This window comes from Bos indicus x Bos taurus, chromosome 12 (assembly GCF_003369695.1).
Source record: "Bos indicus x Bos taurus breed Angus x Brahman F1 hybrid chromosome 12, Bos_hybrid_MaternalHap_v2.0, whole genome shotgun sequence".
NCBI lineage: Eukaryota > Metazoa > Chordata > Mammalia > Artiodactyla > Bovidae > Bos > Bos indicus x Bos taurus.
This window is the reverse complement of record NC_040087.1, coordinates 49,963,768-49,978,539: the sequence shown is the minus strand read 5'-3', so window position 1 is coordinate 49,978,539 and position 14,772 is coordinate 49,963,768. Positions and strand designations below refer to the sequence as shown.

Here is a 14,772-nt window from a genome sequence, read left to right as displayed (position 1 = left end):
AATATGCTGCTGGAATATCTTAGATATTAGAAATCACAGTTCAGGTTTCTGGCTCCTTTACCTTCTAAGCCTGACAGTGTCCTAGCATGCAGATTGCCTGGTGGGTTCTGTCGTAAATCCAATGCTGGCCCCAGCAAAGACAGACAGGGTCTTGCTTTTGAACCAGATGTGGTCGATTCTTTTGGATGGAAGCTTTTCTGGAACTGGTCTGAAATTAGAATGGCCCTTCCATGAGAGTCCTGAGCCGGGACGGTTCTGACTAAATTCCAAAAGCCATACCTTCCTACAGGAAGAATAATTACCATTTCCATGTATACATGGCTATACCAAAACACACGTGATAGAGAAATGTGCTGTCTAGTCATAGATGGACTTACAGTGACTTGCTGTATGATCTCAGTTAAATGAACTTGGATCTGTCAACTTTAACATAATAATAAAACAATATTGCTTTTGTTTCTCTAATATACATGAATTAGTTCTTAAATATTAGAGTAATGACATTAAACAGTATTTGTTTTATGTGTACTCAGATAAATGCATAATATGTTATTTTTCTTTTCCAAATTAACTTTAGATTCAAATGTACCAGCTGTCCAGGCTCCTTCATGATTATCACAGAGATCTCTACAATCATCTTGAAGAAAATGAAATCAGCCCCAGTCTTTATGCTGCCCCCTGGTTCCTCACGTTGTTTGCCTCTCAATTTCCATTAGGATTTGTAGCCAGAGTGTTTGGTAAGAGATACCAATGATCAGTTGGAACAGTGTTATCTCTTCCAAGGGGTATACTTCTAGCCATAAGGTGCTTCAATTGTTTTATCTAGCATTGTATCACAGAATCACAAATTGCTAATGGAATTTAATAAATATGCCTGGCTCCATTCTGAGAGTAATTTGAAACCATCTTCGTCTTAAATTGAAACGCAAAGGGAAAGAAGAAGTGCTGAGCTCCTGTATTTGAGTAAACTATAATGGAATTCTTATTTTCATTTATACCTAAAAAAGTCACAGTATAATTTTTAAAAAATATGAACTAAGGATTTCTACTGTATAATTTTTTTCGTATTTTTATACACATCTTTCCTATCTCTTTTGTTTTTCCTTCCCCATTGTCCTCTTCAACCTGGATTCAAAACACAGAGAAACAACATGTTCTCTGACTGGGTTAATGGAAGCACCTCTTTCAATGTTGTTTTTAATGGCACTTGTTAATGTGACTTTTTATTGTTAACAAGGTAATTGGAATTCCTGTTTTATTGCTTTAAGTGCCCTCCTGTCATGCCAGTACAGAGGTGATGCCCATCTCTAACACTGGGTGCACAGCTGGTTGGACCCAGGGCAAGTTGTTGAGATGCTGTTTTGCTCCACAGTGTAGCAAAAAGAGAGTGTGACACAGCTTATGTTACCTTATGAGGCTTTTACATCTATCATACCTCTTTAGTTAGCTTTGTCTAAATCTGTTATTTAAAAAGCAAACCATCTTTTTAAAAAACGACTCTTTAGCAGAGGTTTATTCTAATGTTAAGAGCTTGATGACCTCAGAAGAGGCTTCCAGTTTTTATGTTCCACTCATCTATCTGGCACCTGTAGTGCAAATAGACAGTATTTATATCTGTGCTTTTGCTAAATTTGAGCTTTTGGTCAAATTGGAAGTATTGGCCTGATTGTAGGTCATTACCAGGATTGAAAAACATGAACTAAAATAGAATAAAGAGAATACATCAGTTATAGGGAAAAAATGTTATTTGGAGAAACTTCAAATTTGAAGATATATCCTCCTCCAGGGGATTTTCCCAACTCAAGGATTGAACCCAGGTCTCCTAAATTGTGGCCAGATTCTTTACCATCTGAGCCACCAGGGAAGCCCAAAGATATATTAATACATGTAATATGTATATATAACACCAGATTACAGTGTACTGTGTCCTTCTTACTAGGGGCTGTGGTTTTAAAAATTAGACACTGCATTAGTGCTGTTACAATTTGTAGGCAAAGTGCAGCAAAAGAGTAAAACAAGGATGCCCAGAATCAAATATTTACCAAATATCCATTTTTATATTGAGCATACACGATTGCTTTTTCTCCAGGGAAGTTTTCTTTGGAGCTTGGGTTTCTATTTATAGGTCTTCTATAAATCCTTTCATTTATATATTTTCTTATCAGGAAATAGCTTATCAAATCTAAAATGATATTTAGGGTATCTCTCTCTGACTTACCCTAGGAAGCTTGATATCTGAATTCAGGAAACATATTTCCCCAGTCATCTGTTTTTTGCTAAGAGAATATGAATGATGCTGTCAGCTCTACAATAGCCACACCATTCTTAGAATTGAGTGAAGAACAGAAACTGTCAGCAAAGGGAAAGATGTATGAGCAAGAAGAATGACCATGTTTGAAGTGATTGTTTTATGGTTCCCTCATTTTTAACAACCCCCTCTTGTTTATTACTGACTACAGAATGGCATGGATTAAGAGGAATGCTCATACAAAAGTATTTAGTACTTTTCAAAACTATTGGTTTACATTTGTTTGGAGCAAAGTTCAGAGTCAGGGTGAAACTCTGGTGGCTCAAACGTAAAGCGTTTGCCTGCAATGCAGGAGACCCGGGTTTGATCCCTGGGTTAGGCAGATCCCCTGGAGAAGGTCGTGGCAACCCACTCCAGTACTCTTGCCTGGGAAAATCCCAAGGACAGAGGAGCCTGGTAGGCTACGGTCCGTGGGATCGCAAAGAGTTGGACAGGACAGAGCACCTTCACTTTCACTTTCAGAGTTAGGGTAGCCTTTCTTTTTCTCTTCTGATTTAGGTTATACCCTGATTTTGATTTTTCTTTTAAAGTTTTTTTTTTCCTTAAAGTTTTTTCTCTAGTACAGGTTTCATTACATATTAACTGGTTCTTGTAGTTTTTTATTATGGTAATGAGAGTTTAATCCTAAGCTATTGATTATGTTGATTTGTTTTTGTATTCTCCTCATGAAGAAAATCTAAATATAAGTCTCCATTAAATTTGCAACTGCTGCTGCTGCACTAAAAATTATAAATATGTGGACAAACAAATATATAATTTATCTTTTTCTTTTTACCCTGACCTTATCTGAGGTTCCTAAATAAGTAAAAAGAATAGTTAAACAACTGTTTATTTGTTTTGGTCATATTATTATTTATTTCAAATCTAGGTTATTTTGACCAGTTTTATTTTGCAAAATATTCTGTGGTTCTGTTGCAGTAATTAAAACAACCACCATACACACACACACACACACACACACAAAACCATGCAAAAAACCCCATTAACACACAGAGGTCACGTTTTACAATAGTAGAGGCATAATTTTGATCATGAAAATTATATATCTTTTTTTTTTTTCAGATATTATTTTTCTTCAGGGAACTGAAGTTATATTTAAGGTTGCCCTAAGCCTGTTGAGCAACCAAGAGACACTCATAATGGAATGTGAAAACTTTGAAAATATTGTTGAATTCCTTAAAATCACTCTCCCCGATATGAATTCATCTGAAATGGAAAAAATAATCACCCAGGTATGATTTAAATGGTAATAATAAGGTATAAGATTATATAGCAGTTTCTCTACTAATTATATTATTAAATGTTTTAGCATAAACCTGTGTTTTGCTTGACCATTTTTAAATTTGATCAGATACATTTTATCTAGAAATGAAACTATTGTGTAATTTCTCCTTGTGACATTGTGTGGCTGTGCCCAGGCAAGGTGTTCAGTCCTTGCCTGTGATGATTCATGAGTTTTTCAATTTAGATCGGTGATAAGACTGAAGATAGAACTAAGAGAGTTAGGAAGACCTGATAAATGAATAAGCTGAGACGCGCTCAGCTTTGTAATATCGTTGTGTGTATTGGTCACTTAGTTGTGTCCGACTCTATGACTCCATGGACTGCAGCCCACTAGGCTTCTCTATCCGTGGGGTTTCCCAGGTAAGAGTACTGGAGTGAGTTGCCATTCCCTTCTCCAGGGGATCTTCCCCACACAGGGATCGAACCTGAGTCTCCTTCATTGGCAGGCGGATCCTTTGCCGTCTGAACCACCAATTCTGTTTTAAAATATATGAGGAGTACACATGACAGGAATGAAGACTGGAATCAGACAGTCTTGGATTCCCCATCAGCTTCCAGATCTTTTATTAGTTGTCTGTCTTGTACACATCACTCTAATGTTCTCCCCTGCAAAATGGGACAGTTCTGACCCAAGAGGTTTTGTGAGGCTTAAATGAGACTTGCTTTATTAGTCAGGGTCCCTTGCAGGAAACACAATCTACCTCCAGCAGCTCAAGGGAGGGTATGATTTACAGGAGTGCGGGCAAGGTTAAGGGAACAAGATACGATGTCCAGGTGCTTAGGAACCAGTGACAGAGGGAACTGTTCATATCCCTGGTGCTGCATCCGGAGAAGGAGGATATGATAGTGCTGCCAGGCCCAGTGAGTGCCGAAGTCTGGAGGCAGGCTCTCTGGAGGTTGCTGTGCTCTTGGTGAGCAAGACAGGGAAGGAGCAGGGAAGAAGTTACCAACCTATTTCTTCTGCCCCTTTTGATCTCCTGATGACCTTTGCCATTGGCTGTACCCAACCAGAAGTCATGAGAAATGCTGGGCTGGATGAAGCACAAGCTGGAATCAAGATTGCTGGGAGAAATATCAATAACCTCAGATATGCAGATGACACAACCCTTATGACAGAAAGTAAAGAGGAACTAAAGGGCCTCTTGATGAGGATGAAAGAGGAGAGTGAAAAAATTGGCTTAAAGCTCAACATTCAGAAAACTAAGATCATGGCATCTGGTCCCATCACTTCATGGAAAATAGATGGGGAAACAGTGGAAACAGTGACAGACTTTATTTTGGGAGGCTCCAAAATCACTGTAGATGGTGACTGCAGCCATGAAATTAAAAGATGCTTGCTCCTTGGAAGAAAACTTATGACCAACCTAGACAGCATATTAAAAAGCAGAGACATTCCTTTGCCAACAAAGGTCCATATAGTCAAAGCCATGGTTTTTCCAATAGTCATGAATGGATGTGAGAGTTGGACTATAAAGAAAGCTGAGTGGCAATGAATTGATGCTTTTGAACTGTGGTTTGGAGAAGACTCTTGAGAGTCCCGTTGACTGCAAGGAGATCCAACCAGTCCATCATAAAGGAAATCAGTCCTGAATATTCATTGGAAGGACTGATGCTGAAGCTGAAACTCCAAAACTTTGGCCAACTGATGTGAAGGACTGACTCACTGGAAAGACCCTGATGCTGAGACGGATTGAAGGCAGGAGGAGAAGGGGACGACAGAGGATTCAATGGTTGGATGGCATCACCAACTCAATGGACATGAGTTTGAGTAAGCTCTGGGAGTTGGTGATGGACAGGGAGGCCTGGTGTGCTGCAGTCCATGGGGTCACAAAAAGTCAGACATAACTGAGCAACTGAACTGCACTGAACTGAACCAGAAATCAGCAGGAAGAAAAGTGTGGGGAATGCAGGTCAGAGGGGTCTGCCTCCTAGGGTACCGAGAATGGATGAGGGCAGAGAATGGAAGCAAACGGAGGGTAAACAGTATATCGTATACCTAGTCCCTGATTCTTCATAGGGACCAGGTAAGTGGTAGTTATATACTGTTGTTTGGATGACATGAATATACTTAAGACCAGATTTGTAAATAAAGCAATCATGCCTTATGAGTACTGATAAAATTTACCACTTTCCAAGAGGCCCTTGGGATAGCAGATAAAAGACAGAGTTTAGAGCAAGAGAAAGGGAGTCTGAGATCTTGTGCTAGTGTTCAGCTATCTACTAGCTGTGTGACTTTGGGCAAGTGAGGGCAACCTGTCTGAGTCTCAGCTTCCTTCTCTACAGAATGGAAATAACATTGTTTTTAGGGGTAAATGTAACCAACTCAGTTGAAGAATTTTGTATCATTCTATACAAGTCTATCACAAGAACTCATTTTATTACATGTAAAACTTTCTTTCTACCACATGTGTGGAATTGAAACCACAAGCAGATTATTCTGTAAATACCTGTGAATATTTTTTATTTGTTAAGATGCTCTGGAAATAGAAAAATATAAATTTTATTTACATATTCACTTATTCCCCAATTCTTCAGAAATATCTTTTGGGACTGGCAAGTAGTCAGAGATTGTGGTTTTGGAGAGAGATGAAGTTTGATTTGAAATTAGATCACCTTTCTTTTCTAAGATTAATGAGGAAATTGCCTAGCTTTGGAGATTATTACTGTGGTTATTTGATAGAAGTTATAGGCTGGTAGATTTGGACTTGATATTAAAGATAACTTTCTAGCCAGTAGAATTGATTAACTATGGAAAAATACTTTGGCCATCTGACGTGAAGAGCTGACTCATTGGAAAAGACCCTGATTCTGGGAAAGATTGAAGGCCAAAGGAGGAAGGGGCAGCAGAGGATGAGATGGTTAAATAGCATCACCAACTCAATGGACATGAATCTGAGCAAAATCTGGGAGATAGTAAAGGACAGGGGCACCTAGCATACTGCAAAGAGTAGGTTTCAAAGAGTAGGACACAACTTAGCAATTGAACAAAAATGAACTGTTAATATTAAAGGAGACTTTGATGAGTTTTATTTACTGTAAAAATGCAAATAATGTAGAACAGCACAAAGAAGAAAGTGAAGTTACAAATCTCAATAGCTTGAGATTTAAAACATCTTAAACATCCTCTTAAAATCTCTAATTATACTGTACATGCTGTTGTGTAATGATTTTTTATTAAAATAGTTGTAGAGTATCAGACATTTTTGCATGCCAATAAATATATTCATGCTCTTGTTTTTAATGGTTGTATAGTAGTCCAGTGTGTTCATACTCACTGGGTAGGGGGAAAAAAGATGCTTATTTAAAAAGAATAACCATATTGTCATGAAATATCATTTCAATTCTAAGATTTGAATATCTCTAATAGTAGTAGTGCAAGTAAGTCAGTGAGATTTTTTGTGGTTTCTTCTCTCCCAAGAGTGTTAGTGTGGATACCAATGCTTAAATGGCAGCTCACTTTCTCTTGCAAGTTTAGACTAAGGAGGAGTTACTTGTTCTTTAACTTTGAAGCAAACTGTCTTCCTAATGGGTGACAATACGGGAGAGCAGAGGCAGCTGCAATTAAACAGCTCTATACAGTGCCCAGTTCCCAAGTGGCTCGGTGCTACAGAGTGCACCTTCCAATGCAGAAGACGTGGGTTTGATCCCTGGGTCAGGAACATCCCCTGGAGAAGGAAATGGCAACCCGCTCCAGTACTGCTGCCTGGAAAATCCCATGGGCAGAGGAACCTGGCAGGCTACAGTTCATAGTGTCACAGAGTTGGACATGACTAAGAGATTGAATACGTATGTACAGTTTCCAGGGTGTGCAATTTTAAAGATTCTCTCTCTGGTAGGATATGTTAGTGAATTCTAAGAGACTTGCATGGATTAGAAAATGGATGAAAATATTTAATACAAGCCCTTTCTACCTCCTTGACAAATAATTAGAAGGGCTTTTGATCTTATTAGTATAGAAATACCCTATGCAGTTTTTGGAGAAGGCAATGGCAACCCACTCCAGTACTCTTGCCTGGAAAATCCCATGGACAGAGGAGCCTGGTAGGCTGCAGTCCATGGGGTCGCTGAGAGTCGGACACGACTGAGCGACTTCACTTTCACTTTTCACTTTTATGCATTGGAGAAGGAAATGGCAACCCATTCCAGTGTTCTTGCCTGGAGAATCCCAGGGATGGTGGAGCCTGGTGGGCTGCCGTCTATGGGGTCGCACAGAGTCGGACACGACTGAAGCACCTTAGCAGCAGCAGCAGTATGCAGTTTTGCTTATTAACCAGCAAAGATGATCTCCAACTTGTATAAGAGTTACTCAGTTATTCATGTTTATCTGGTAGGCTACACTTTGGGAGACCATTCCTAGATTATGTATATTTTGGTTGCAAAATATCTTTGGACATTAACTTTCTCTAGTGTCTTGGCCTCCTCCTGAGAATGTGTCAATTGTGTAGAAATGATCTGTTTGTCTTTATTTGACAGTCACATTTGTTACAATTCCCTTTGTTTGGTATGTCACGCTGTTCCTCATTAAGAAGTATTGGGAAATGCACCTTAGATACACAGATGTATCTTTGTGTACATCCTGAAAGTCAGACTGACCCCTGTTTTCACTGCAGGTTTTTGAGATGGATATTTCTAAACAGTTACATGCCTATGAGGTGGAGTATCACGTGCTACAGGATGAACTCCAAGAATCTTCCTATGCTTGCGAGGACAGTGAGCCCATAGAGAAGCTGGAGAGGGCCAACAGCCAACTGAAAAGACAAAACATGGACCTTCTAGAAAAATTACAGGTAAAGAGATAGTGATTTGACCATAAAAGCTGTAGAGTGCCTCCTCTCCTGCATAGAACCATCCCAGGAAGGATAGAGCTGTGGTATAGATTGAGCCATTGCTGACTGTTGACCTGTGTATCAGATTGTGTCCAAGTGCCCTGGGGGCTGCAAATGCACATGCTGATGTAAGTGTCAGTTGGGAGAGAAAATCTCCTCTCACAAAATAATTAAATGGCAGTTCAGAGCAGAATCTGATTCAAAACTTACTGGGTATTGCACGTGTTTGGTTTAAGTTCAGGTTGGGAGGGATTGACTAGAGGAAACTGGGAAAGCTCTGGGTGTCTTGGGGCTTGAGCTGGACTCTAGAGGCTTGGTGGGAATAAGAGAGGAGTGTTGAAAGCTGGATGATATGGCAGAACTTAGAGGAAACATATCCATTTAAGATTTACATTGGGGAGAAGTGGGGTAAACATGATGGAGGCAGATTTATAAATAACTTTCAAGGTCAAGAAGAAGAACACAGCTTTAATCACGTTGAGAGAGAAATCTCTCAAAAATTTTGAACCATACTTTAGGGAGATCAATCTGGAAAAACCTTGATGAGGACAGATTAGAACGGGGAGAGAAGGTAGGGAGACCAGCTAGCAATTATTTGTAGAAATCTGATTGGGGAAGATGAGAACTGTCTAGACTAAAACTCACAGAAATGGAAAGGAGAAAATTGAATGAAAACAGGTAACATGTAATCCTTGCCATGAAGGAATTTGCAGCTGATAGCTTTAATGTGGTGATCTCCAAAGAAGATTTAGCCAGGGCCCAGGCTTGATTGCTCAAGAGCTTTTGTGTAGCAGAGTTTTATTAAAGTGAAAAAGGGACAGAGAAAGCTTCTGACATGGACATCAGAAGGGGGACTGAGAATGCCCCCCTTATTAGTCTCAGCAAGAGTTATATACTTTTTCAATTGATTATTACAGTAAATCAAAAGAATGTCTCAAGGTTGTAAAGGTCTTACCAGACCCACTCCCACAATTTACATTTTAAGATAACAGGATTGGAGCTAACAATAGAAAGAAAGGTTTTACCAGACCCACTCCCATAATATACATCTTAAAATAACAAGATTAGTCAGAAGGCTCTTGTTAAGGAGAAACATGTCTTTGAGCAAGATACATTGTTATATTGACTAAGACAAAGCAATGTAGAAAAAAAAGGTCTCTGCTTTTCTCCTCTTGAGAACCTCAGACCCCTTTCTCCTTCCCTAAGGCCTTGGACCCCTTCTTCCTCAAGGGCCCTGGATTCCTTATCAACCTACCTAAGGATGGGCTCTCTCATAGTTATTTCATAATAAAAATTATGCATTTATTTATCAGTGCACTCTTACAAATGTGATAAGTGATTTAGTGTAAAGTAATATTGCACATCTGTAACCTATATTAAGTGTGCTATGTATCCAAGCCTTAAGGAATGGGGTTTCCGTGATCAGAGGAGGGGGAGGGGAGAAAGTAAAGCTTCCAGGGAGCCTAGGGGTTGGGGGTAGGGAGTGTGGGGAGAGGGATTCTGAGTTAGAACTTAAGTACCCAATGAATGGCTCTTTGGTTTCTGCTTACCTGTCACTTCGTCAACACATGTCTCCAAACTAGGGAACACTAAAACCCTGCTTTGATGTGTGGTAACTCCTCTGAAGGATAGCTGGGAGAGTAATAGCTTAGAAATGAGGGGTTCCTAGAGTAATTGCTCCCCAAGAAGAAACACTGGCCTCCTTCATTTCATCTGTATTAGCTCTGGCCCATTCAACATTTTATGCCTTTTTCTATTCAAAACAATGCCAAAATGTTGTGTTAGTGCATTGCTAAAGATCATTTTTTTAAACAAGATCTGCAAATTCATCCATACCATTTTTCTACATTCCACGTATAAGCAATATTATGCGATACTTGTTTTTTCTCTTTCGAACTGACTTCACTCTGTATGACAGTCTCGAGGTCCATCCACATCTCTGCAAATGGTACTATTTAGTTACTTTTCATGGCACTGTGTACAGGTGCCACATCTTTACCCATTCCTCTGCTGATGGACATCTAGGTTGCTTCCGTGTTCTGGCTATTCCGAGTAGTGCTGCAATGAACATTGGGCTGTATGTATCTTTGAATTATGGTTTTCTCTGGATATATGCCCAGGAGTCGGATTGATGGATCATATGGAAGCTCTATTTTTCAGTGTTTTAAGGAACCTGTATACTGTTTTCCATAATGCCTGTGCCAATTTACATTCCCACCAACAGTGTGGGAGGGTTCCATTTTCTCCACATCCTCTCCAGCATTTATTTACCAAATTATATCTTTGTTTGAGGTGTTAATTATATGAAAGTGAAAGTTGCTCAGTTGTGTCTGACTCTGCGACCCCATGGACTGTAGCCAGCCAGGCTCCTCTGTCCATGGAATTCCCTAGGCAAGAATACTGCAGTGGGTAACCTGTCCCTTCTCCAGGGGATCTTCCAGACCCAGGAATTGAACCAGAGTCTCCTGCATTGCAGGCGGATTCTTTACCAGCTTAGCTGCCAGGGAAGCCCTCCAGCACTTATTGTTTGTAGATTTTGTGTGTGTGTGTGTGTGTGTGTATGTGTGTGTGATGGATACCAATGTGGAGGAGGAGGAGGGGGATGAACTGGGAGATTGGGATTGACATGTATACATTATGGGTACTGTGTACAAAATAGATAACTAATGAGAACCTACTGTATAGCCCAGGGAACTCTACTCAGTGCTCTGTGGTGACCTAAATGGGAAGGAAATCTAAAAAAGAGGGGATATATGTATATGTATAACTGATTCACTTTACAGCAGAAACTTACATAACATTGTAAAGCAACTATACTCCAATAAAAATTTTTTAAAAAGAGACAACAGTGTCTGTTTTCAGAAAGAAAAATAAACAGGCTATTGTCCTTTATTACTAGGATGTTTCAGTGATGATTAGTTGAACATTTCTTTATTTAGGGAAAGTGGGTTTGCACCTACTTTATGTTATAATGATTTTTATTAATGGTTACAAATTTTTTCATATACAGTTCAATGCTGTCATCACCTCTGGGTTCCCAAGTTATATGGGCACATCCAACACCTGTAAAAACTGATAAGATCCTATGTATGTGTTGAGCAAACCCTGTATTTCCTCTCAGAGGGCAAAAAAACCTTTTAACACCTTAGGGCAGTGTCAGGAATCTCCTGTTTTTCCCTGTCAGATCCCAGTCACTCTTGGAGAAGGCCTGTGTGTGGAGTGAGTACCCTCACTACTGAGGGATGATGATTTAATATTGCATTTTTGGTGTATTCAGTGAAATGAAATGTATTTTGTTAGGACTCTAGTTATATTTTTGAGAACCATAAAAAATCACCATGTCGTGGACGGTTTCAGAGTATTTGCTTCCTATACTATTGTACTAAGTAATATGATATGATTAGCTAATATATGTAAGTTCTGACTGCTGCTGTGATGATGAACCAAAACCTTCAGATTGTTGATTTGGCGGATTTTGTGTGTTTTTGTTTTTGCCCCAAACAGATAGCTCATGCTAAAATTCAGACTTTGGAGTCCAACCTGGAAAATCTTTTAACCAGAGAGACCAAAATGAAGTCTTTGATCCGGACCCTGGAACAGGAGAAGACGGCTTATCAGAAGGCAGTGGAGCAGATCTGGAAGCTGCTGCCTGCAGATATTTTAGCCAACTGCGAACCACTGCTGAGAGACTTAAACTGCAACCCTAACAACAAAGCCAAGACAGGAAACAAGCCATGAAGACTTGCCACCTCAGCAGGACGTGACCATTCAAGGATGCTACAGTCTGGAGGAGTCTGCATGCTGCTGGCCCAGTGCTGGACACCAGAGCTGACAATCACTGAATTGGTTGTGAGCCCGTCAGAGCCAGTGGCCCTTGCTCTCCTCAGAGCGTGCCACTTCTAAACCATTGTACATATGTAGACTGTTTTTTGCTGTTCTTGTTGACTATGTACATATATATAAAATGGACATAAAGAGTTGATGCTTTCAGATAAAAGTAGATGCATATTTAGAGCAATTTTTTAAAAAAAGAAATCAAAACTTCATGAAATCCACACCAAAGGGAAGTTAAAGTGAAGTTCCCCTTGGACACGTGTGACATCAGTTTGTCTTTGCAGTGAAACAAAGCTAGAACATCTTTGTATATTGAAATATACTTGAAAAAAATGAATGTATTTTTTTCTCCAAAGAATGGCATGTTTCACTCAGTGGTGGAGAGGTGGAAACATTTGTGTAACTTTATGTGCATCTGTCTTAAAATTTACTGACATTATATATATATGAGGAAAATGACTGATTGCCAGTAAAGCTCCTCTGAGTTTTTCAGGAAAGTAGGGGCCTTCCCCTGCTGCCTGCTTTGTGCCAATGAGCATGTCGCATCTACATGCATTTTGAGTCTGGTCAGGCATTACTTTAGTTGTGTGTAAGGAGGAAACAAGACAGTGGCTGAGTCTGCCCATCCAGCTCAAGGTGAAAGAGAACATTACTAATTTTCTAGTAAATTAGACCAGCGTTTTGTTAAACTAAACATATCAGTCCTTAAAAATTAATTTAGGACCTAAATTATCTAGCCCTGGAGTAGGAAATGGCAACCCACTCCAGTATTCTTGCCTGCAAAATCTCATGGACTGAGGAGCCTGGCAGACTACAGTCCATGGGGTCACAAAGAGTTGGACACGGCTGAGCGACTGAGCATACATAAATTGTCTAGATTAACTTTCTACCTTTTTATTGAAATTTCTCCTGAATGAACTACGTGGTGCCATAGTTAGTGACAAGGATTTGCCATTTCCCACTAAAATGTGGGAACTCTTGACTTAGTTCTCTCTACCTTAAACGGAGGGTAAGGAAGTGCAATTATGATTGGTTTTCTGAAGATGAGATACTGTGTTGAGATATTTTTTTTGTCAATTGACAGGTCTGATAAGGTTGTAATCATCCTCCCCTTTTCACATGAGTGTTTATGAGAACTGTGGAATGTTTAAAACAAACTTGAAATCTATGGGAAGGGAAGGAGAAAGCCTTTCTAAAACCTACAGTTCTGCATTTGGACTCCTGACTTTCTCAGTCTACAGAGAGATTATAACAAGACATTCATGCATGCTGGGTGAATGGAAGGAAAGCAATTTTTAACTTACACATGGAATTTCTCCATTTCAGAGATGATTCTATGACAGTGCCTCGGAAAGTGGATGTGGCAATTTTGCCTTTCCAAACAATATTTTTCATCACTGCTTTTTGCAGTACTTGTATTATCACAGATGGATTATCTGGGATAATTTTCTTCAAAGGGAGTTTGTTATACACAAGCTACAGAGTAGAAAAGTAAAGCTCTAAAGGTTTCAGAAACATTTGATGAATGGATAAGCATCTGAACACCCCCTCCCACCCCCCGACCGCCCAGTTACTCAGTGGAATGTAGTGACTCAGTGCCGTGTAGTAAATGTAATGTTACAATCAGCACGCCCTCTCATCCAGGCAGTTTCTCAGAAGAAAATGAAGTCTTACTAGTAAAGTTAATATAATTTCTAGATTCTAGAAAATGCTGACCTAATCAGTTGGGGCCACCGACCGTTTTGTTGCTTGGATTTCCCTCAGATTTCTCTATTTGTAGGAGAGGTATTTTCTTACGAGGAATATGATAAATATCATCTGATTACTGTCTGGTGATGAAAATTATCTGGTGTGTATGAAACACAGGTGGTAGCCAGGGAGCCTTCAAGTTGGGAAAAGAAACTTTTTCTTTCAGTTGTTTGGTTTAAATTTTATTCTGGATCTTCACAGTCAATGTTATCAGTTGTATTCTGGTGTTCAGGGCTTGCCTTGGATACAATGTTTCTTTTGAAAATGAATTTTCTTTTTATTTTGTGATCTTTTAAATGTTGCATCAATTATGCTTCATGCATTGTTACATCTTCATTTGGTTAATGTAATGTCTAGTTCATTTCCAATAAATACGTTGCTGCCTGTTTCCTTGGCTTATTGGTTTTGCCTTTTTAATAAGAGAGAAGACCTTGGTTAGAGTCCTTTACAAAATCTGCATGGGTTGGATTGTTGCTACTTAAAATTTGTTCACTGATAATTCTTTGAATCAGAGACAACAAAGATAATTTTTAGAAACATTTATGAAAGTACATTCAGTTCAGTTCAGTCGCTCAGTTGTGTCCGACTTTTTGGGACCCCATGGACTGTGGCACACCAGGCCTCCCTGTCCATCACCAACTCCTGGAGTTTACTCAAACTCATGTCCATCGAGTAGGTAACACCATCCAGCCATCTCATCCTCTGTTGTCCCCTTCTCCTCCTACCTTCAATCTTTCTCAGCATCAGGGTCTTTTCCAATGAGTCAGTTCT

At 39.5% G+C, this 14,772-nt stretch overlaps 1 protein-coding gene across 9 annotated transcripts in view; it reads left to right on the top strand.

Moving 5' to 3' along the window:
- TBC1D4 (TBC1 domain family member 4) overlaps positions 1 to 14,391 on the top strand; it is a 210,008-nt gene extending 195,617 nt beyond the window's left edge. For all 9 annotated transcript variants that reach the window (XM_027557693.1, XM_027557691.1, XM_027557690.1 and 6 more), the window contains 4 exons: positions 578 to 737; positions 3,371 to 3,540; positions 8,203 to 8,379; positions 11,923 to 14,391. In XM_027557693.1, coding sequence (XP_027413494.1) covers positions 578 to 737; positions 3,371 to 3,540; positions 8,203 to 8,379; positions 11,923 to 12,156 — 741 coding nt within the window. In that variant the 3' untranslated portion in view covers positions 12,157 to 14,391. The remainder of the gene's footprint in view (positions 1 to 577; positions 738 to 3,370; positions 3,541 to 8,202; positions 8,380 to 11,922) is intronic.
- The last annotated feature ends 381 nt before the right edge of the window (positions 14,392 to 14,772 follow it).